This window comes from Triturus cristatus, chromosome 3_1 (genome assembly GCF_964204655.1).
Source record: "Triturus cristatus chromosome 3_1, aTriCri1.1, whole genome shotgun sequence".
NCBI classification, from domain to species: domain Eukaryota; kingdom Metazoa; phylum Chordata; class Amphibia; order Caudata; family Salamandridae; genus Triturus; species Triturus cristatus.
In genome coordinates this window covers 300566701-300591589 of record NC_140583.1, presented here as the reverse complement: position 1 = coordinate 300591589, position 24889 = coordinate 300566701, and the positions used below count along the sequence as shown (strand labels likewise).

The window sequence follows — 24889 nt, the reverse complement described above, 5'->3', positions numbered from 1 at the left end:
ATGAAGAGGTGCACACAGGGCAGTGCATTGCCAGATATTATCTGGAATGTGCCAAAAGGTGTTTTTAAGCTTTAAAAAGCTATAAAATCTCAGAGCGCACTGAATATGTGTGTCGGTCAAATGGGCATTATAAGTGCTGGTCCCACACTAACAATGGCAAACACGCTCTAACCAATGGGACAATGTCAGCCTTTCCCGTCACTAGTTGTGCTTCTGGGGTACCTTCTGTAGAACACCAGACAAAGCTGCAAGAGGGCAGTTGGTTAACATTCACACCAGCACAGACTTACCACCAAACAGTGACTGGTCAGAAAATCACAGGCTTTGCGAACACAAGATGACAATTCTCAATGTACTAAGAGCACACTGTCAGTCAGAAGGGTTTTTCCGACTCACAAACAGCACTCTGCAACCCGCGACAAACACCAAAGTAAAGGGGGTGTAAAAGGGCATCACTACGCTTTGTGATTTGTAATGGGATACCGCATTGGTTTGCAGCTGCACTTGCAGTCCCAAACAATGGGTTTTACATCCAACTCCCTAAAGGGAACAGTATCCATTTGAAAAGAGGAAGCTGTCATTTGAGGCAGCTTCCACCTTTTGAATGACGGCTTTTGGCATTAGGCGGACAGGTCAGCGGTCTGGAGGGGTTGCTGCATGGTTCCCCATGCCATTCACAGAATGCTGATTTTTTTATGTAAAGGCACTCGTATTACTTCTAGGCAAAAAGTAGTATTTTATGAAATGACAAGATGACTGTAGTTCCACATTTATCTGTGGCAGCTTACTTTATTACAATCCGAGTAGTGACAATGTATTTCCAGTATTCGAAGAAGAGACCTCTCCATGAGCAGAGAGGTGAAAACCACTTTCAATTTTTAAAAAAAGTTTTTAACAAGTTTTACATTGAGTTTGGTTGCGCAGGGCTGTAGAGAGAATGTTATAATACCAAGATAAAATCTGTGGCCATTAAGGGGAACCCATAGCTTCATATAGTTGATTTCTAACATAAGTTTATCAAGAGTAACTGATTTCCACTCCTGGGTGGTTACAAAAATTAAAGTAACAAAGTAACAAGGTATCATAAAGCTCTTTTCCACTTGAACTGTATTGAGGAATAACAAGGAAAGATGGCTGCTTCAGCGCTTGAAGTTGGAAAAAAGTGACAGAAGTTACAATGGAAAAAATAAAATGACTTTTAATCATTCTGTGATTTCATTTTGCAAGCTATTTAGTATCCAAAAATGTGTTGGGTTAAACATCCCCTTTCATGTGCCCTCAGAAGCATTTCCATTTTCTGTGAATACAACGCCGCTTAAGGATCTACACATACTCTAGTTCATTCGACCCCTGAGAGCCAATGGTCCATGTGCGCAGTGCCATTCATAATATCCGACAAAGCAGTTCCTGTCCCATGCTTGGGAGGAAGACTGAGTGATGGGTGCCCAATCCGATGGGGAGCAACCTTCTTGGCATTAGTCCTGTGTTACTAACCCCTGATAAGAGAGTTTTCCCTGATGGGTGTCTAAAAAGTTGTTATGGTATCTGAAATGGTAACCCATACCCACTAGCTAATTCACAAAAAAACGTGTAAAAGGACAGGTGGGTTTCTATGACACTCGTTGCCATTCACAAAACAGGTGTGATAAGGCTCCTGGAATGCCAGGTCAGGTGGAGGTTATCAGGCTTATTATTACACATGTGATAAGGCTGCCTTTTCTACATTGCGTACAATTTCGCACACTGGGAAGAGCAGCTAAATGTGCAAAAGCAAATTTTTCTCCTATCGGAAAACATTTTTTCACTGTGGAGAAAGACCCTTCCTTACTCCCCCAGCAAATCTGGGGGGTTATCCTTTCCCCTTCCCATCCTGTAAGAAGAGATACTCCAGTCCTTGGCTGGAGAAAGTCTCTGACCATGTCACAGGTGGAGAAGGTCAGATCAGAGTTTCTGAAAGCCCACAGGCACACATTTTGTGGGTACCCATATACTTACAACGCAAACCACTCCTTGTAACACCCACTCACCACACCTTGAGTGGGATGTACCACTGAAGATCTCTGCACTAGTGGCAAGGACATTTGCAGAAGTAAATCTATTTACATCTACCATCTACCAGAATTCTTTTTGTGAATTCATGGCAGGCAGAAATGGAGATATTTTCAGGTGTAAATATACATTGTAAATCCGGCACAATGTATGTATGAGCTACGTCCTGTGGTCAGAATCTTCACTTGTATTTTGTAAACTGTTCATATATTGATTGTTTACCTTACCTAGTAGATTTTTTCAGCACTTAATTTGTGAGTGTGGTGTGCTGTTGAGGAGAGGCATTGTGTTATTGTTATTTGAAACTCTACTGAAGTATACATATATTAACTCTGATTGCAGGTTCAGGCAGGTGAACCAGGTTTATTGCCTATAATGACCTCTGACAGCTGCACACTCTCCACCTACAGTGTCCTACCAGGACGTTTGACTCCTTTGGTTCAAGTCCCTTGCCTTGTCCCATAGTCTATGGTCTACTGTGTTTCTTGGCGCTTAAGCTCGTCTAATGTATTTGTGGTAATCAAGCCCACATCCAGGAAGTAGTTTCAAGTAGATGTATTGAAGATAGTTACAAGATGTAGGTTAGTTGTAAATAAGCCCTACCAGGAGCAGCCAGCCAGGCGCTCAGCCCATCTCCAACTGTGAGTTCCCACTCCCAACATTCCATCTTGCATCATTCAGGCAGCATTCCACTGGCACATTATGAACCATAACAAACCAGGATACTACATAATTCTGCAGTGCTTAGAGGTGATTCACTGTACAGTGCACCTGTGATTAATTCACCACACATCACACACATTCATGCAATTCACTTTTTAACACAGTTCACCTGATAATAGTTCACAGTACATTTCACAATTCTAAACAAATACAAAAGTTATAACTCAGTTTTTTTCACAACACCAGCTAAATTACATTATAGTACAGTACAAGTCAAAAACTATTACCCAAAAAATAAGGCACAATTCAAAACCAGAATATTTGTTGTGAAACATCACGTGGCATTGTTCAAGCAATGTATCACATCACATCTGATAACCATCCACACATGTCCTAACACGTCACAAAACAAACGAAGAACTCAACTAAAATACATGCACAAAAAAGGCAAAGCACAACACCACACACAGACAAAAACATATAACACATCATCACATCATGGCAGGAAATTTCCAATAATTCAAAAACCATTAAACAACATGTTGAAAAGCCTACATATATCATAACGGAGAACTCCTAAGAAACAGAACTTTCAACCTGCGCTGTAGCATCCAAGCCCATACATTTATGGCACATTGAACAACACATAACACAAATGGCATCATGTGGAACAGAATATCCTGTCATAGCCACCAGAAGACAAAGCTCATAGTCACAAGAAAAAACTCATATCACTCACCACACATTTCAAACAAGCGCACACAACTTACCATACACAAGGAAGAATCAACCAGCTCAAAACACATCACACAACTCACTGCACAAGACAGACATGTATGCACAACAGCAGCATTTGCATAGCTCAATATAAACATCACAGTACACGACTCACTTTGAAACAAAATGTACAGTTTATGACACCACAAAGCCATCACAGAACTCACAAAAATAACTAATTTTTAGGATTTTGGCCTGCGGGACTCACCTTTCAATAGATTTTCGTCTCTTGGTAGGTCTTTGAACAGCTTGTGGTACAGAGTGTTGTATTTATTGGGTGTCTACATGGAGAAAATAACAAGTTAAAAGCTTTACACACACACAGTCGAACATGTCAAGATATACTCCATGATGTGTCGCAAGATACAGTGGCGTAGCTACACATTTTGACCCCTGTGGCCGTTCCTGCAGCGGACGCCCTGCGGCTGCCATATGTAAACGCGGTCGAGGGGGGCTGCTGGCGATTGGGGGGGAGGGTGCCACCCCCAAAACTGTGACTCTCGGGGCGAACCACCCCCCCCCCCCTTGCTATGCCACTGGCAAGATACTCCCAGATCCACAGTATTACAAGCTGTACATATAAGTGTGTCACCCCTTGATCTCCTCTCCAACGGTGTGCAGTTTGGGAGTCAGGTTGGATGGTTTTCTGTCTCTCATACCTGAGGCTAACCAGATCACCAAGCGGCATTTCACCATCCTCTGCTGCTCAGGGCCCTGGAGCAGCCATCCACAGACCAGCAACAAAGGGGACATTCCAGTAAAGACCATGATCAAGGTTCAATAGGTGGATAGGGATTCAGTGGCAAACACACATGGTGAGAGTTGCTGCCATACCTCGCTACTTTCTAGTCACGCTCTGCATTGTGTCTAATTCTAACCACTATTTGTTCTTTGATAATCTTGAGCACGGAGTTGAAATTTGTTCCGAATTTTTTTAATCCTGATTTTAAAAAGTGTAATTTGACTTACTTGGCCTTCTAAAATTTTCCTTTCATTGCGCAGTCGCCGCCTGCTCCTCGGTCCACCGCAGCTGCCTGTGCCGATTGTGTGGAGGGTGTCAGTCCAGCTAGGGGGAGATCCATTTGATTCCCCTCACTTCCTGCGGGGCTCTTTGGGCTGCCATCCTGGAAGGGGGACGTTCTAGTCTCCCGAGTTTAGTCATTTGAGTCTGCCTACTTTAGGGGCTGATGGCGCTGACGCGCAGCGGACGCACACAGCAGGAGCACCGGTGGCACGCTGACGGCACGTCAAAGGCAAGCCCGTCTGCGCCTGTCCGTGCCCGAACAGCGGCCAGGGCCAGCCATGCTGCCCAAACTTCTGGGGGCCACACACTCTGTTGGACTCGTGATGAGCTCCTGTCCCTCAGGCCACCCACTTGCCAGAACCTGATATTACCTGTGCTCTGGGACTCTGATGAGAGCTATTCTTGCCCCTCTTGCAAGTTCTGCATTAACTTTAGACCCGATTTTAGGCAGGACAAGATCCTACGTGCGATTCTCCCAAAGCCTTCCAGGTCCGTTAAGTTAAAAGCTTGCCTTATAAATTGCAGATCTCTGACAAAACATGCCTTAGACATTCATCAGTCTCTAGTAGATAACAACTGGGACCTTATGTTCCTGATGGAGACTTGGCTTCGGGAAGACTCAAATCCAGCGGTAGCATTAGCTATCCCCCAGGGCTATGGCACAGTCTGAGCTAATAGACATTACAATAGACCAGGTGGAGGGCTAGCGACTTCCAAATATGACCAGCTAGGCAGTATTGAAGGCCTCCCTTTCCGCATTAAATTGTCTGCCTCTGCCTCCGCCTCCTACTCGGGGCTCCTCCTCTATAGACCCCCGAATTGCTGTCATAGCTCTTCACTCTCCCTAGTGGATCATATTGCACAGGCTAGCATGCGCTATTCTAATTTCACCATCCTGGGTGATCTTAACTTCCATGTGGACGATACATCCTCCTCTCATAGCGCAAATTTTATTTCAGCACTTGCAGGCTGCAATTTGATCCATCTAGTCTCATCCCCTACTCATAAAGCTGGTCAAATATTAGACCTGATTTGTTCGACTATACCAGACATCTCTGTTCTTACCCCTGAGCCGGTCATTTGGTCGGACCATTCCCTGATCCCTTTTCATGTACACCTGATTGGTGAGCTAAGGGTCACGTCCCGGCCAAATGACTTAAGAAGGAATTGGAGTAGGGTTTCCTTAGAGTCCCTGACCCGACTCCTGAAAGATTCAGAGCCTTCCTCATCTAATAATCTCGATAACAGCATCATGAACCTTAATGCTTGGGTTAGTGACGCCCTCGATATAATTGCGCCCTGGAGGCCGGTTACCTCCGCAAGAACCTCCCGTTCCGCGCCTTGGTTCTCAGCGAATGCTAGAGCCAAAAACAGTGAATGTAAAAGACTGGAGCGCAAATGGAGATCATTGTACTCTCAGGAGGACAAAATCTGTAATCGTGCAGCACTTAAAGAGTATCGTAGACTTCTCTTCAGAGCAAAAAGAGATTTTTTTACTGAATGCATTGCCAGTGCTAAGAACTCTTCCAGAGAGGTTTTTAAGGTTGTGAAGTCAGCACCCGACAGCACTCTCACACTCTATCACCCCCTCACAGGAGTTTTGTAATAAGCTCTCGGTTTTCTTTGAGGAGAAAATATCCCAGATTTATGCAATTTTCCCAGTAGCACATCCTCACTCTGGAGAGGGCACTTTTAGTAGCCCTTGCGACACTTAGACACTTAGTCAGTGTTCTCGGAATTTGCAACTATCTCGTAAGGGGTTTCCTTGGGGGAACTCCAGAAATGCAAATCCGGGTCACCTGGCGATCCCTGGCCAGCGAAACAATATTGTGCCTTGGCTGAGCTGCTCAACCCCCCCGCCCACCGAATGCCATCTGGAATTCTTCGCTGAGACAGGGGGTCTTTCCATCAGCCTGGAAACATGCGTTTCTCCTTCCCATTTTAAAGAAATTCAATGCTGACCCTGCAGTCACCAGTAATTATAGGCCCATTTCCCTGTTGCCTGCCCCTGCTAAAGTACTTGAAAAGCTAGCTCACCAGCTGCTGTCTGCTTTTATTGAGTCCAATAGCATACCGCATGACTCCCAGTCCGGCTTTCGCCCTGGCTTCAGTACAGAAACAGCGCTGATTGAGATGGCAGATGCCATTCGATGGGCAGTGGATGGGGGCTTTGCGGTCATGCTGGTGCTTCTCTACCTGTCAGCAGCATTTGACACAGTGTCCTATTCCATCTTTCTGGATCGCCTAAAGCAAATTGGCATCCAGGGAACAGCGCTTGACTGGATCGCGTCTTACCTACATGGCCAAGAACAACAGGTCTTGATCCATCCTTACACCTCCCCCGCGAAACCATTAAAGTGGGGGGTACCACAGGGATCGGCCTTGAGACCGCTCGTTTTCAACATCTATTTGACTCTGCTTGCGGAGTTTATCGCCAACACTGGGATCAAGGTGACATCTTATGCCGACGACACTCAACTGATGTTTACTTTCAGTGGAGTGTCGGCATCTTCCTTTGACTCTCTGAAACTGTGCCTAAAAAACATCTCTGCTTGGATGAGCCCTAATTTCCTTAAACTTAATGCTGACAAGACGGAGGTCTTGTTTTTTAATCAAGCTGTAATACCCCCTTCAGCATTATGGTGGCCAGCTGATTTAGGACCCCCCCCCCCCAGTCTTAAGGATTCAGTTAAGAATCTAGGAGTTAGGTGGGACAAAGACCTGTCTGTTGGTACCCATGTTCAACAGGTATATGCAGCCTGCTTTGGCAAGATAAAAATCATTAGAAAATGTATTGATTTCTTGCCTGAGTCAGCACGCAAAACCATTATGCATGCCCTAATCACCTCCCATCTTAATTATGCTAACGGTCTCTACATGGGTCTGCCAATTGGACTGATCCGTAGGCTTCAGATAGTGCAGAATTCAGCTGCCAGACTGGTCTGCAAGGTCCCTCTTCGCAAACGTATTTCCCCTTACCTGAGACAGTTGCATTGGCTCCCTGTGGCCAAGCGCATCGAATTTAGGGCCCTTACGTTTGCCTTTCGGGCATTTCAAGGAAGGGGGCCCAACTACTTGAGGAAGAGACTTTGTACTTACCAACAGAACAGATCTCTTAGGTCTAACCACAAATGATACCTTATCACCCCCCGGTTCGTGAAAGCCAGAATGGGGGGAAGGACATTCATGGTGGGGACCTCTAAATGCTGGAATAACCTTCCTCCTCAATTGCGCGCATTGCAGTCCGAACAGGAATTTAGAAAGGCCCTGAAAACTTGGCTCTTTAGTCGCAATGACTAAGGTATACTGAACACTATCTCTACTGTTGTCCGTACTAGCGCCGGGATACCCCATCTGGGGTAACTGCACGCTATACAAGTATCTTTATTATAATTATTATTCAACACAGGCAGCCCCATGCAGCCTTCTTCCTCCTTGTTTTGAAACACACAGACCACATCTCACCGGCTGTCATGGTACGTCACTGGGCTCTGAACAAGCAAAGGGTTTGAGTAAGGACGCAGCCTACTTTGCAAGCCCAGCCTGATCAGTGCAGTGCTACCTCAAAAAACAGCTACTGGGAGACAACTGACGTCAGCTCCTCAGAACAGAGCCATCATCCACCGAGTGAGAGATATGCATTTTAGAGCATGAATATACATGTACCATGCTCCTTCACATGGAAATAGATTTTACTTTATCTACTCCATTATTGGTAGATCAAATGACTTTATTTTGGCCACCGGGGCCATAAAAGTAAAAACAGATAAAAGTATGCAATGAATAAATAAAAAATCACTATAGAAAAGACCAGAGGCACAGTTCATAAAAACACAGCACATATGTGATACAGCAAAACATGTGGTGCCTAATAGGTGGTACAGACATCACACAAAAATGAGGGAGGGAGGGGAGCCTTCCTTCTAAGTACCAACATGGCACCCAAGAACTTAGCAACAGAAATGGATAAACCAGGTGACTGTCCGCCCTAAGAATACGGAGGGCAACACAGAGGCTGCACACATCAAGCAGACTACATATAGGATATAGCCAGATACTTCGTGGGGAGGCATAAGCTGGAAATACAAAGAAAACGTGCGGAACAGTCTCCTCTGGGGAGTTGCAAGCCGGACACCCAGCAGCTCCCCCACCCACCCACCCAGTTGGAAGTGAACACTCTCAGTGGTAGGGTGCCTACTCGAAACTAAAAATATAACTTCTTGTCCAAAGTGACAGACGCCTGATCCCAGAAGGGCTCAAACCCACAAATAGACTTGAAGTCAATAAAGTAATTAGTTAGGTTAGCGCAAAATGCTTTTTGGGATTCATTGGCCATTAAGATTGTCCAGTATTGCTGTTTCAGAAAATCCTTGGTTGAGGTTAGTAGAATCCGGATGGTCCCACAACTCAGGCAACCTAAGAGAGTAAAACACCTCCTTAATTCTGGAGAGCCAGGACACCTTGCTAAAGCGGTCGGCTTTCATAACATCCTTGAGGCCTTCTGCATAGTGGACACGTTCAGGTGTTGTCCATAAGCGTCTCCAGTGCAGTATTAAACGCAGCCGAATTTTGTCCGCCAAACCCTCTTACACCCAAATCCATAAGAAATGGGTACAGCGGAGTACTATGAGCGATCGCGACAAGATATCTGAGGAACTTATTTTCAACTCTGTTTTCAGAATTACAAAAAACCCACAAATCAACCACTTAAAGGGCAGAGCCCAGTGTTTTGGCCTCATGGATTTTGAGTGCAGGTATAATGGGTTTGGTATATGAAATAGAATATTCCTTTAGTAACACACCACAAGTCTGCCAGTGGCGTAACACAGACCACTAAGCCCCCGAGGTGCGAAGGTCCCCGAGCTGCAGGGGGTCCCCTCACCACAGTACTCAGGCCTGTAAGCCTCATATTAAATACGGAAGGGGGACCCTTCATGTACCTTGAAGGGGGGCCCCCTCAACTATCGTTAAGCCAGTGAAGTCTGCTTAAGTTTTGTTGCTGCCTTGTTTACGTGGGAATGCCAGGTCATGCTCCCAGAGAACGTCACACCAAGATAAGTAAAGGAGTCGACCCTCTCAACAGGACCTCACCCCAAGGCTATTCTCCCCTTGTATGATTTATGTGGATTAAACAACATTAGTTAAGTTTTAGAAGTGTTGATATTCAAGCCATGAGCCAGGCAAAACTCGTCAAAGCATGTTACAAGTTTCTGGAGGCCGCTCAGGGTCTTAGAGATCAACAAGATATCGTCCGGAAAGAGGAGGATCGGAATTTTGGTTTGAGCAAGGAGGGGAGCATCCTTATCAGCCTGGGACAGGAAATGTACAATGTCATTAATAAATAACGTAAACTGTGTGGGTGCCAATACGCAGCCCTTGCGGGGGCTTTTGCAAACTGATACCCTATCAGCCAACTGACCTTGTTCCCCACACCTGATGCGGGCATAGTTGTCCTCATGTACACAGATTACTAGTGATAAAATATGTGGTGGCAATTCCAGGTCAGTAAGAACTTACCATAGGCCAGGCTGGGGGACCAAGTCAAAAGCCGATTTTAAGTCAACAAAGACAATGTAGAGGTTGCCCTTGCTGATGTCAACAGTCCTCCAGTAAATCAACAGAAAACAAAAAGGCCTGGTCGATGGTTGAAACATTCCTTTGAAAGCCAACTTGAAAAGAACTAAGGACGTCTTTCTCAAATATTCAGTCTTGGATTTTTGACAACACACAACGACAAAAGATTTTTTGAAGGCAATGTACTAGACTTATGGGTCTAAACTGCTCGGTTGGGATCTATCACCTGTTTTTGGGACAAGGCAGTACTATTGCAACCTTCCAAGAGTCAGAAATGGGAACCCCTTTGGCAATGGCATTACCAAGAGTTAAAATATAGCTGGCCCAAGCCTCCATATCGGTTAGAAATATGTCGGCTGGGCCACCATCAGGACCTGTGGCCCTGCTTTGTGAGCAAGCATTTAAGTACTATACGGTGTCTGTGATGTCAAATATTTGTGTGGCGCAAAAGAGAGAGGAAGGGACGAAAGAGGTAACCTAGGTTGGGCTGGTAAAATCATCAGAGTACAAATTGTGGAAATAATCAACTCAGTCAGACGGAGCAATGCTATTTGAATGTTCCAATGCGACTGAGGATCCGCAATTCATTATTGGAGTACGTGATACTCCAGAAAGGTCGCAAAACTCTTCTTTTTACCACTTACTAGGCATGGAATCCAACAAACTGTCTGTGGCAACAGTTTCTTATTCTGTATTATCTGGTTGATTGACCATTCCTTCGTGTCTGTAATTCTCCTTCCCCTTGCCTAGGCACAGTGAAATAAAATTACATTTTTTAATAAATGGAGCGCTACAGATTAGCCGCCCTTTAGCCCTACCATCCCTCCATCACGAACACAGAGAAAACCAGCCGACCGCTGGAAGCACAGTTAGCTTCCTGCCTAGGCAAAGGAATGGAAAGAGTGCGATGGACTTCTGTCAAAATAGCCACCTCTCCTGCAAACACAGGAAAGGGAAGAAGGACTAGCAGACGTCTCGCTTTACACCTCCACCTAGTATCACCTGTTGTGCATTCACCCATCTGGAGAACACAGGAAAGAAGCAAACGACTCGCAGATCTCCAGCTCTGTAGCTATACCTAGTATCACCTGTAGTGCATTCACCCATCTGGTCAACACAGGAAAGAGGCAGACGACTAGCAGATCTACTGCCCTGCAGCTACACCTAGTATCACCTGTTGTAAACCCACCAGTCCGCGCAACACAGGAAAGGGCAAGATGACTAGCAGACCTCCAGCACAATACCTACAGCCTGTGTCACCTGTTATAGGCCCGCCTGTCTGGGCAACACAGAAAAGAGACAGAAGGCTAGCAGGTCTCTGATACCTAGTATAACCTGTTGTAATCCCACCAGCCTTGGCAACACAGGAAAAGGAAAGAAAATTATCAGAACTCCAGTGTCTCCCCAGCGACAATATCCAGGAAATGAAAGAAGGTCCGCAGACATCCTGCACCATAAGCATTCACTATATTACCTGTTTACCACATGACATCTGTACACATGGCCTGCAACACAGGTTTTTACGCAGTCTGTGTCTAAAGGCAGGTGAGTTGATACACAAGGGCCTAGGAAACTACATTTAAAACGTTATTTTATGAGGATGAGGAGAATTACTGAACTTCAAGGTATTCCCCATTTCACTGGCACATTTTAGAATCAGGCACACAAATGCAGCTACTGTGCAGAATTCATATAAGGGGATTTGGGACCTGGTATCTGCACCTGATTCAGATTCTGGGGTTAAATTGGGATATCTATCAGGAGATGATTACATACCTTCTGGTACATTGTTATTACACATGGAAGCTGTAAGTGTCTTGTTTGCAGCACTAAGTTGAGATTCTAAAGCTTGTAAACTCACTTAATGCTTCCCTAAAGAGAGGGATGAGATTCATTGGAAACAACTGGCTGTAGTCCTGAAGTTTGAGTGCAGCACTCTTAAATCTAATACCGAAGTTGGAGTGCAGCACTCTTAAATCTAGTCCCGAAGTTTGAGTGCAACACTCTTAAATCAAGTCCCGAAGTCTGAGTGCAGCACTCTTAAATCTAGTCCCGAAGATTGAGTGCAGCACTCTTAAATCTAGTCCCGAAGTTTGAGTGCAGCATTCTTAAATCTAGTCCCGAAGTCTGAGTGCAGCACTCTTAAATCTAGTCCCGAAGAGTGAGTGCAGCACTCTTAAATCTAGTCCCGAAGATTGAGTGCAGCACTCTTAAATCTAGTCCTGAAGTTGGAGTGCAGCACTCTTAAATCTAGTCCTGATGTTTGAGTGCAGCATTCTTAAATCTAGTCACTAAGATTGAGTGCAGCACTCTTAAATCTAGTCTCGAAGTTTGAGTGCAGCACTCTTAAATCTAGTCCCGAAGTTTGAGTGCAGCACTCTTAAATCTAGTCCCGAAGTTGGAGTGCAGCACTCTTAAATCTAGCCCTGAAGATTGAGTGCAGCACTCTTAAATCTAGTCCTGAAGTTTGAGTGCAGCACTCTTAAATCTAGTCTCGAAGTTGGAGTGTAGCACTCTTAAATCTAGTCCCGAAGTTGGAGTGCAGCACTCTTAAATCTAGCCCCGAAGATTGAGTGCAGCACTCTTAAATCTAGTCCCGAAGTTTGAGTGCAGCACTCTTAAATCTAATCCCGAAGTTGGAGTGCAGCACTCTTAAATCTAGTCCCGAAGTTGGAGTACAGTACTCTTAAATCTAGTCCCGAAGTTGGAGTGCAGCACTCTTAAATCTAGTCCCGAAGTTGGAGTACAGTACTCTTAAATCTAGTCCCGAAGTTGGAGCACAGTACTCTTAAATCTATGTCAAGAATTCCTGTCATACAAGGGAAACACGCCCTTATGTAAACAGGAGAGCTGTTACATAACTCAAGGGAAACACGCCCTTATGTAAACAGGAGAGCTGTTACATAACTCAAGGGAAACACGCCCTTATGTAAACAGGAGAGCTGTTACATAACTCAAGGGAAACACGCCCTTATGTAAACAGGAGAGCTGTTACATAACTCAAGGAAAACACGCCCTATAAAGGGAGGAACCGGGAGGTACAAGGCTGTCGGATATTGTGTTTACACCGACGTACCTGCTTCGTGAAGAGCAGTGTTCCGGAGTGGTGCTCCAGTAAGGCAAGAACGGAGGTAGGTCGAGTCGTTACTCCCTGGGCCGTGTCTTGCCCCATCGCCACCTGTGAAGGACCCGGAAGCTCTACCGGTCAACCATTGAGCTTCGCTTTTTGACTCGGCTGAGTCCAAGCGCAGTGGCGCTTTTGCTGGTTGGAGTCGTAACTCCCAGCCCGACCAGAGACACAGGGACTGCCAGCTGTAACACACACCAGGAGGTGTTTGCCGCGTTACAGACTCGGAAGTCCACAGGATCGATCGAGCGGCTGCTCTCGGTTCAGTCTTCTTGCTTGTGATTGGGGTATCGGTGACGCATCACCAGGAGGTGACTCCGCGTCCCGGTGCAGTCTGAGGAAGAGGTTGAGCGGCTGCTCCCTTCAGGTAGAGACCCCGGCTGGGTGTTTCCCTGACTCCTCGATTCTCCCCAACACTCTTCGTGCCCCTCACAGCCTACCGATTGGCATTGCCGGCCATTTCATTTCTGCCCTCTGTTGGCATACGCCGGGATCGGCGTATATGCAGAGGACGGTTAGGACCATCCGTGCTGTGGGCTGGTAACGTACTTAGCCTGGAGGATTCCAGTGACTATAACTTTTGTTTGTTCTTTGTATTTTATTTGCCTTCATTAAAAGAACTAACCCTTCACAAGTGGTTGCGTCCTCATTGTCGTGTCTGTTAAACGATCCTGAGACGTTCAGGGCGTTACAAAATATCCGACCTTAATAACACTAACTGTCTCCCGGTCGATAACAGACATGGCAACACTTGATGATGTGCTGGCTGCTTTAGCGGCCATGCAAGTTGAAGTGGCTGCCTCTAGGCAAGAAACAGCCGATGTAAAAGCCAGACTGGATGCTATCCAATTGGACCCGCTCACGCCCAGCACCTCCCTCACGAACCAGACCCCTGCGGTAGTAGTGGAAATGCCGGTAGCCATCCCCTTGGCAACACCAGAGAGGTACAGTGGGGATCCTAACACAGTGCAGGTATTCCTCACACAAGTGGCGCTACATTTATCGTGCAAACCAAAGGCGTTCCCCACGAGTCAGGCTCGTGTGGCTTTCCTTATATCCTATTTGGCTGGAAACGCGGCACAATGGGCCGTACCTCTGGTGAGCAGGGACGACCCCCTCTTATGTGATTGGGGTGCTTTTCGCGAGGAATTCCTGAAGGTATTCGACAGAAGGGCTGACTCGTACACGGCGGACCGTGAAATGCTTGAGTTGAGACAGGGATCCAACGACCTGGTGCAGTATCTCAACGCGTTCCGAAGGCTGGTTGCGGAAACCAAGTGGCCTGTTGCTAAACAGACGGCGCTCTTCCATCAAGGGCTGTGCGATGAGCTCAAGGACGCCGTGGCTCATATTGACCCTCAACCCAAGACATGTGAGGGCCTTATCAACCTGGTATTACGGCTGGAACATAGGCTAAGTGAAAGAAAGGGGGATCATGGGAGAAAAGGAAAATCCCTTCCATCCTATGTGACGGTGGGAAGTCCTGAAACTTCCACCGCATCCAAGGGAGAACCCATGGACATCAGCGCAATACGAGCGAGCCTCACAGCCACGGAGAAAGAGTCACGCCGTAAACAAGGATTGTGCCTATATTGTGGCAAAAAAGGCCACTACGTACGTGAATGCCCTGCCAAACCGAAGACGTCACGTTATCGGGCCAACCGGTCGGTAACAGCCGTGGTGGACATACCGGCGGAAAACTAGAGGACTCCAAGACCAGAGAAGGGGCATCTCGGAGTCACTCATCCATCCCTTCACTTTCCAACTCGGTCACTAAGGGACAACGACACCTGTTTATCACGGTGCACGTGGGAGTGCATGACCAGTGGATACCCGTTGTGGCCATGGTGGATTCAGGGGCCACTGGCATGTTTATGGACCACAACGAGGCATGCAGGCTAGGGCTAGTGCTTCTTCCCAAAGCAGTACCCGAAGACGTCTATGCGGTAGACGGAAGGCGATTGGTGACGGGGCCCATCGGACAGCACACGGGGGTCCTTCCGATGAGATATGGGAGGAACCATTTGGAACAAATCGATTTTAACATCATCCGAGCGCCCCAATATGGCGTCATATTGGGATTGCCGTGGCTACAGAAACACAACCCCTTTGTGGATTGGCCAACACATCGCATCGAAATGACGTCACCGTATTGCATCCTGCATTGTGGAATAAGAACGGAATCCCTTGACGCAGATGAGAGCGGGAGTCAGACGGTGGCTACAGCGGCAGAAAAAGATGTGGCTCTCCCCCAGGCTTATCACAGTTTTGAGGATGTATTTGATGAGGTGAAGGCGGAAGTGCTACCACCACATAGACAGTTTGACTGCCAGATCGACCTGGTGCCAGGGGCCAGCGTTCCCAGCGGCAGGCTGTATGCCCTGACGGAGCCTGAAAACGTGCATCTCCGGGGGTACCTGGATAAACTCCTCAAGCTAGGATTCATCCGCCCGTCCAAGTCTCCGGCCGCCTCGCCACTCTTCTTCATCCCGAAGGCTAATGGGGAGCTGAGAGCCTGTGTGGACTTTAGGGCATTGAATGCGATAACCATAAAAAATCGGTACCCCTTGCCTCTCATCAGTGTACTTCTGGAACAGGTCAAGAAAGCTCGTATCTACACCAAGTTGGATTTGAAAGGGGCATACCATCTGGTGCGCATGAGGGACGGAGACGAGTGGAAGACCGCCTTTAAGACCAGGTTCGGCCTTTTTGAGTACCTCGTCATGCCGTTCGGTCTGTGCAACGCCCCGGCAGCCTTTCAGTACTTTTTGAATGAGTTATTCAGAGAGGAGTTGGATATCTACGTGGTCGTATATATCGACGACATCCTCATCTATTCGTCCAGTGTGGAGGAGCACGTACACCACGTCAAAGCTGTGCTCCAAAAGCTGAGGGAAAACATGCTGTTTTGTAAACTCAGCAAGTGTGACTTCCACGTCACATCCGTGGAATTCCTCGGAGTGATGCTGAGTCCAGAGGGACAGGAGATGGCAGAACGAAAGATCAAGGCGGTGAAAGAATGGCCGGTGCCCCAAAGCGTGAAGGACGTCCAAAGTTTCATTGGCTTCGCCAACTTTTACAGGCGGTTTATAGATGGATTTTCAGGAGTGGTGGCCCCAATCACACAGCTACTGAGGAAGTCCAAGGAGTTTGTCTGGTCCCCTGAAGCGAACAAAGCCTTTGAGGCCCTGAAAAGCGCCTTTGGTAAGGCGCCGGTGTTGGCTCACCCCGATCCGGATCTCCCCTACGTGGTGGAAGCGGACGCGTCGGATGTGGCGCTGGGGGCTATCTTGTCCCAATGCAACCACGACACAGGGGTGCTTCATCCCGTTGCGTACATGTCCCGCAAACTCAACGACGCCGAACGCAACTACCATATTGCGGAGAAGGAGCTTCTCGCAATCAAGGACGCCTTCACCGAATGGAGGCATTGGTTGATGGGGGCAAGACATGTGGTATCGGTGTACACGGACCATCGGAACCTACAGTTCATGACGGCCACTAGACACCTTTCTCCCAGGCAGCTGCGGTGGATGATCTTCTTTGCGGGGTTCAACTTCCGCATCACATATCGGCCGGGGACGGAAAACCGGAAGGCGGACGCCCTGTCCCGTCAATCTGCAGTTAAGGAACCATTGCCTGCAACCGAGCGTTCCATCATTTCCCCGAGGATGGTATTGGGGGTTATCCAACCGGATACTTTCCTGAGGGGAATAAAGAGAGGGATCAGGTCATTCGCATGGCGGAGGTGGCTCCTCAGTCACAGAGAATGGCAGCTGAAGGACGGGATACCCCTGAAGGGCAGGTGCCTATTGATACCCACGCCTAGGCTAAGGAAACAAGCATTCATCTGGTGCCATGACTCTCCATGCGCAGGTCATTTGGGCTTTGAAAAAACGGTGGCTAGCATGGGACGGCATTTCTGGTGGCCAACCATGAGAGTGGATGTCAGGAGGTGGGGACAGGAGTGTCCTACGTGTGCTACCATGAAGGCCGACCATGGCCGAACCCAAGGGCTCTTACATCCACTTCCGACCCCGGATAGACCATGGGATAGCATATCACTGGACTTCGTGGTGGGCCTACCGGTAGACCAGGGGATGACGGCAATACTGGTGGTGGTGGATTACTTGACGAAAATGGGGCACTTCATCCCCTGCAAGAGAGTCCCTACGGCCGGGGAATTGGCGTCACTACTCCTAAAGAATGTGGTACGACTGCATGGATTACCTGGGGTGATCGTGTCGGACCGGGGGTCGCAGTTTACTGCGCAATTCTGGAAGACTTGGTGCACTGCGCTGCATGTTAAGACCGCCCTGTCCACCAGCTACCACCCTCAAACGGACGGCCAAACCGAGCGCCTGAACCAAACGCTCAAACAGTATCTGCGATGTTTTGTGGACCAGGGCAGGGAAGAATGGGTCGACTTGCTATGGGTTGCAGAGATAGCCTATAACAACGCCACTCACAGCTCCACACAGTCATCTCCGTTCTATAGCAACTATGGCCAACATCCCAGGTTCTTGCCATTTCTACATCCGTTCAGAGAGGACAGGATTCCCGCCACAGCGGACAGGGTGGCACACATAAAAGACACGTTGATGCGCTCAAGGGCTGTCCTAATAGAGGCCAAGAGAAGATACAAGGCTGCGGCAGATAGGAAGAGAAGGCCCGGGCCACTGTACCGCACTGGAGACTACGTCTGGATATCCACAAGAAACATGAGGTTTCGAAAGAACAGTGTGTTCCATCCCAAGTACATGGGCCCCTATCGAATTACCAAGTGTATGGGTCCCGTGAACGTGAAGGTGTGCTTGCCCCAGTCATTGCGGATACACCCTGTCTTTCATGTATCATTGCTCAAACCAGCGCCCTCCAAGCCGTCTGGGACACCTAGGCCGGTATGCGTGGAGTCGGAGGTGGAGTATGAAGTGTCGGGCATACGGGCGTCCAAATGGCGCAGGGGGAAGCTGTGGTACCTGGTTGCGTGGAAAGGCTATGGCCCGGAGGAGCATTCATGGGAACCGGCTGAAGGGGTTCATGCTCCGCGCTTGGTCTCCTTGTTCCATCGGCGTTTTCCTGCCAGCGCTGGACCCGTGGGGAGCCGCTGAGAGGGAGGATGTACTGTCAAGAATTCCTGTCATACAAGGGAAACACGCCCTTATGTAAACAGGAGAGCTGTTACATAACTCAAGGGAAACACGCCCTTATGTAAACAGGAGAGCTGTTACATAACTCAATGGAAACACGCCCTTATGTAAACAGGAGAGCTGTTACATAACTCAAGGGAAACACGCCCTTATGTAAACAGGAGAGCTGTTACATAACTCAAGGAAAACACGCCCTATAAAGGGAGGAACCGGGAGGTACAAGGCTGTCGGATATTGTGTTTACACCGACGTACCTGCTTCGTGAAGAGCAGTGTTCCGGAGTGGTGCTCCAGTAAGGCAAGAACGGAGGTAGGTCGAGTCGTTACTCCCTGGGCCGTGTCTTGCCCCATCGCCACCTGTGAAGGACCCGGAAGCTCTACCGGTCAACCATTGAGCTTCGCTTTTTGACTCGGCTGAGTCCAAGCGCAGTGGCGCTTTTGCTGGTTGGAGTCGTAACTCCCAGCCCGACCAGAGACACAGGGACTGCCAGCTGTAACGCACACCAGGAGGTGTTTGCCGCGTTACAGACTCGGAAGTCCACAGGATCGATCGAGCGGCTGCTCTCGGTTCAGTCTTCTTGCTTGTGATTGGGGTATCGGTGACGCATCACCAGGAGGTGACTCCGCGTCCCGGTGCAGTCTGAGGAAGAGGTTGAGCGGCTGCTCCCTTCAGGTAGAGACCCCGGCTGGGTGTTTCCCTGACTCCTCGATTCTCCCCTACACTCTTCGTGCCCCTCACAGCCTACCGATTGGCATTGCCGGCCATTTCATTTCTGCCCTCTGTTGGCATACGCCGGGATCGGCGTATATGCAGAGGACGGTTAGGACCATCCGTGCTGTGGGCTGGTAACGTACTTAGCCTGGAGGATTCCAGTGACTATAACTTTTGTTTGTTCTTTGTATTTTATTTGCCTTCATTAAAAGAACTAACCCTTCACAAGTGGTTGCGTCCTCATTGTCGTGTCTGTTAAACGATCCTGAGACGTTCAGGGCGTTACAATCTAGTCCCGAAGTTGGAGTGCAGCACTCTTAAATCTAGTCCCGAAGTTTGAGTGCAGCACTCTTAAATCTAGTCCTGAAGATTGAGCACAGCACTCTTAAATCTAGTCCCGAAGTTTGAGTACAGCACTCTTAAATCTAATCCTGAAGTTTGAGTGCAGCACTCTTAAATCTAGTCCCGAAGTTTGAGTACAGCACTCTTAAATCTAGTCCCGAAGTTTGAGTGCAGCACTCTTAAATCTAGTCCCTAAAATTGAGTGCAGCACTCTTACATCTAGTCCAGAAGTTTAAGTGCAGGTGCAGCACTCTTAAGTGCACAGCATTCGCAGTGAGAGGTCCAGTGATGTAGGAGAACCTTCCTCAGGAGTAGAGCCGCTGAACTTCTGCTTCCATTATGCTGTTTCTGTCAAGGCCTTGCTATTCAAGAAAACCTTTCATGTGACCACTCAAACCTGGAACAGCGGAGATGAGGCGGGTGGGGATATGTGAAGCAAGTATTTGGAGGTTTGAGGCATCTGTGCATTAGCACTCCTCGGAATACCATATAATTGTATGAATAAATAACGTGTGTGTGTTGTGCACTAAAAAATACACAGTATTGTGTTTACCAAGTTGGCACACGTATAGCATTTCCCTGACATGGTATAAAGTTCCATCTTGATTAGATTACCGCCTCAATCAATTACAAGCTATTGTTAAATTGCAAAAGTTTGCATATAGGTGATCATATTTAAATAAAATTAGATGAAATTAGATGAAGTGGCACTCTGGTTTATTTCATGCAATACTTTTATGTGCAGCTAATGTTGCCTACAGGCTAATTTCAATTAATTTGCTTGTGTCAGGAAGGAGCTGTACAGAACGTTGTGAATTTACCATGTACTCGGGGACTACTGGTTCCTCAGATGACCTGTGTCTCCTTGGACAGTTAGCTCTAATGTGGTCCTAACTTCTGCTGGAGCGGCTGCTTTTTTCAGAGCTTCCATAGGCATCAAAAAGAGTGACAAAATTGAAGCTGAAAGATTATAGGAAGCAAATTCCAAAGGAGGAACAGGTTTGGTGCTGCGGGCAGGGCGCCTGACTCCAGACCACGGGGGCTCACGGTTAGATCCAGCACCATATGACTCTGGGCAATAGCTTGCTTAATCTTCCCGACAGCCCCCAGTGCCTTGACACCCCTTCGGAGGTAGCTGGGCCCTTTACAAATGCTGGATTTCAACTTAATTTCATTGTAGATGGAAAATTTCTTCTCATAAAACATGTTTTTTTTTCTACTAACCAGAGAGCCACTTGTGGCCGGCCATCCTTACTCTACTCATGCTGTCTGGCGAGGTAAGGGGTGCTTGACCACGGAGGGCCCTATGCAGGAGGAATGAGGTCTTTAGTTGAGCCGATGTTCGGTCGGGTGCCAGTGAAGTGATATCAGTGCGGGAAAGATTAGGAGATAAAAGAGTGTTCGATTGAGGTCAGAGATGAGTAGGCAACAAGATTTTGTTCTCAGTGAACCTTGATCTTGTCTAGGTGGCCCGACCTCCGTAGATTTAGTCCACAAATGACCACTGCTAGAACAAAGAACAATGTTTGAGGGGAAAGCAGAAAATGCAAGATTCTGTAGAGCGTGCGTATATGTCAGAATGTATTTTCAGCGACACTGATCACTTGAGGTATCAAAGACATGTTTGCGCCCATGCTGAAGCCCAGCAGCAGACTTCATGATAGTGGAGGGCAGCCAGGGACTGGAAAGCTTGGCTCTGAGGCAGTGGGTCTGAGTGTGGAGGGCAGTCACAAGCTGGGAAGCTGAGCCCTGAGGCAGTGGGAGGACATCTGTAGGCTGGGAAGCTGCGGTCTTGTTCCCAAGGTCCATGTGTAGTGGTCCCTGCCAGACTAGGAAGTTCTGAAGCATGGGTCTGGGTGTAGACTGCTCAGGGATCAGTGTACAGTTTGGTCTTATGAGCACAGATGTCACATGTGATAAAGTGCAAATCATTGTTGAACAGCAGGGTCCATCTTGACAGCTTCAGCTGTACATGTACGAGTCAAGTCTAGACTCATGGGCTAAACTAGGCCACAGTCCTCTGTGCCAGAGAGGTTAGATGAAGACGGGCACAGGGGCACCAACAATCACAACATTATTAGATGATGGCCACACTCACCAGGTCGCAGTGATCCCTCTCTCTGTCGTCATCCTTTAGACTCTCCTGAGTTACAAAGCTGCAATGAGAGGGAGAGAGGCTGGTTGTGAAAGGAGTGAGACAGCAGTGTGCCACATACAGAACAAGCACAAGAGGGGCGCAGCCATAGAAGGAGACAAGGCAAAGAGGAATTGAGGGTGCACAGGAACATAAGGCATGGATGAACTGAGACAAAAGTGAAGACAGAGAACCACTAGTGGTGGTGTCAGCGGGGGCAGAAACCTCTACAATAGAGGTCTGGAGAGGAAGCAAAGGAATATGGAGCGGGAGTAAACTTTGCACACATAACAGTGAAGAAATGGGGTGCTAGTAAAAGCTATGCACTAAAAAAATTAATGAAACTGAGCAATGGCAACTCAGAGACCAATTTTTAAAGACTCTAAATTACTGTTGATTTCATTTTCATCCCTACTGTCCCACTGTACCTCTCCCAGACGTCCACCCTCCATCCCTGCTGATAGCGTAATCCCCTCACACACAAGCCCCATCGCAGCCTAGGCCGGCATGTGAGACCCCGAGCATCCTTGGGTCACTCTAATATAATACTCTGCGGCGATAGACACTGTCTCCCACAACACCCTCATCAACAGACTCTACAATATAGGCATACAGCTAGACGCCCTCAAGTGGATCGCCTCCTTCCTTACTGGACGCACACAGAGCATACGTAAGCCTTCCTTCGCCTCTGCTGCCAAAACATCATATGTGGGATATCACAAGGATCATCCCTCAGCCCCACCCTGTTTAACATCTAAATGACCCCCCTTGCAGACACCGTCAGATCCCATGGACTCAACATATTCTCCTACGCAGATGACACCACTCAACTGATCCCCTTGGTCAATGAGGACGCATCCAACGCCAAAACAAACTTCTGCAATGCCATGACCAACGTAGCCAAATGGATGAGTGACAACTGCCGCCAACTCAACTCTGACAAAAATGAAGTACTGATCTCTGAGAAGAACACCTCCAGATGGGACCACGGCTGGTGACGTGCAGAACTCGGACCTACCCCCACACCGACCGACCATGCACGCAATCTCGGCATCATCCTTGACAGCCAACTGACCAGGAAACGACAACTCAACACAGACACCTCCTCTTGCTTCCACACGTTTTGCATGCTCAGCAGAATCTTCAAATTAATCCCAACCAACACCAGAAAGACTGTCACTCAGGTCCTCATCACCAGCCACCTAGACTATGGCAATACCCTCTACGCCGGCATCTCCACCTAGCTCCTCACAAGACTCCAGACCATACAGAACTCCACAGCCAGACTCATCCTGAACCTCCCCAAATGAACCACATTGCCCCCCACCTGAGAGACCTCCAATGGCTCCCCATCCAGAAGAGATGACAGTTCAAGATCCTCACACATGCCTACAAAGCCCTCCATGACCTAAGACCTACCTACATCAATCATCGATTGAACTTCCAGTGGGCCTCTTCAGACAACAAAACAGAAAAGACGGTGGACTGTCGTTTCTGCACCTCTACACCAGTTTCACCATCTATACCAGTCCCATGCAACCAGCCCAGACATAAACCGTCCTATGATGCCACTGTGATCCAGATCCTTAACAAGTAATTGAAGAGCGTGCGTAGAGTGAAAAGAGTCCAAAGATCGAAAGTAGGATTTTCAAAGTTCTTTATTGATCAATTTGTATGCAGGTTCAAAACAGAAAGTTCAGCCAATGCGTTTCGTTCTCAGGGAGAACTTCATCAGGGCTTCTAAGGGCAATAACCCTTCTGAAGGGGGAATTGAATGGCTTGGCAAGCATGATGCATAGACACAAGAATCCTGGATTGTATAAGGTCCTGATAACCTCTAAGTATTCTAAGTACGGCACAAGTTCTTTGGAGGTCGCGGTCCAGTTCTCTAATCAATGCCATCCAGTAAGGCTCGTCAAAGGGGTAGACCTGTCAGAGTCTGTATATTACAGACGCAAGCACACAATACAGTAGATTCTCCAGGCAGTAACTCTGGAGTTCTAAGGGGAATACCCTGTGGCCATGTAGGGCCTGTTAGCCTGGTAACCAGTGTACGAAGTGCCGAACTTCCAGCGGTCCTCTTCACCCTGCAACCGTGACAGCCGCAGCAGTGGCCGCTCCTTCTCCTACATCATTGCCAAGACCAGGAACGAACTTCCCCTCCAGCTCCATACGGCCCCCTCAATGGAAGACTTCAGAAAGAGACTCAAGACCTGGCTCTTTGATGGAGACACAGCACCCAGATACCCATAGGGGTGACAGTGTTGCGCTTTACAAATGCTGATTGAATGATTGATCAATCGACTGATACTTTAGAAATGGCGACTGCCTCTCAAGTACGAGAGTGGGATGTCAGTGGGGGTGCTGCATAGATCCTATCAGTCTAGAGCCATGTTACAAAAGATAGGAAGAGTAAGCACTGACAGAGGAATCAGGGGCTGTGACGAACTGGGGGACTTCATACACACTATCTGTCTTGTGGGGAAATCCAGCGTTTCTGGGCGGAGGTGAGAGATGGACTACTCGCAGCGACGAGGAGGAAAACAGGGCGCTCGGCCAAAACAATGGTACTTAACATAAAGGGAAACAATAGCAAACCTGAATACATCAAGCTCCTTCTCGAGGTGGGGCTCATTGTAGAACAAGCATTGGCATAGCCAATAAGTCTCGCCTTTGGGACCTTATAAGTGTTGAATCACAGATATTTCCAATGTTTTTAAGGTATATTGTAGAGCAATGTATCTGCTGTGTTCAGTACTGTAAAGTTTGTGTGCAAGTTGTGCTTAGTGTAGTGACGTAAGGGCAGTGGCATGGTGTGGAATGTTATGGTGAGTTGTGATATGATGTGTGTTGGTGGGATGTATGTGTGTAGTGTGTTTTGCTGGTGTGTATGTTGGTGGTATATGTAAGTTTACATCCCCTAAAAAACAATTGCAATGATATTAATTATGTGTGTAGTGTGATGCAGTTAGTGTCTTTTGTAATGTTGTTAAAATTAAATTCATTGTTTTGTAAGTTGTGTGTTATTTTTCTATATTTACTGCTCAATAAAATATGAACCTGTGGGCGGGCTGGAACATTGTTTATGGTATTTCCACCGAAAACAAAGTGAATGCTCCTTGTTGTACTTACTGTACTGGAAATGCTTGTATATGAAAGCCAACGTAAATATCTATTTAGCAGTGAAACTTATATGTGTTTGCTCATTACCTTGCAACCTGCACCTTCGTTTAGCTTGCAAATCCAGTAAGTGAGGAAGGGGGCGGGAGTAAAGACAGCAGGGACAATGGGAGGGGGGCGGGAGTAAAGAGATCACGGCCAACGGGTGGGCAGGTGGG

The 24889-nt window shown here is 47.6% G+C and overlaps 1 protein-coding gene across 4 annotated transcripts in view; it reads right to left on the bottom strand.

The window, feature by feature from the left end:
• The window catches only part of GRAMD2A (GRAM domain containing 2A), a 503088-nt gene that overhangs the window by 93512 nt on the left and 384687 nt on the right, over positions 1 to 24889 (bottom strand). For all 4 annotated transcript variants that reach the window (XM_085643959.1, XM_085643957.1, XM_085643958.1 and 1 more), the window contains exons 3-4: positions 21516 to 21573; positions 3698 to 3770 (exon numbers count right to left, since the gene is read on the bottom strand). In XM_085643959.1, the coding sequence (XP_085500085.1) occupies positions 3698 to 3770; positions 21516 to 21573 (131 nt within the window). The remainder of the gene's footprint in view (positions 1 to 3697; positions 3771 to 21515; positions 21574 to 24889) is intronic.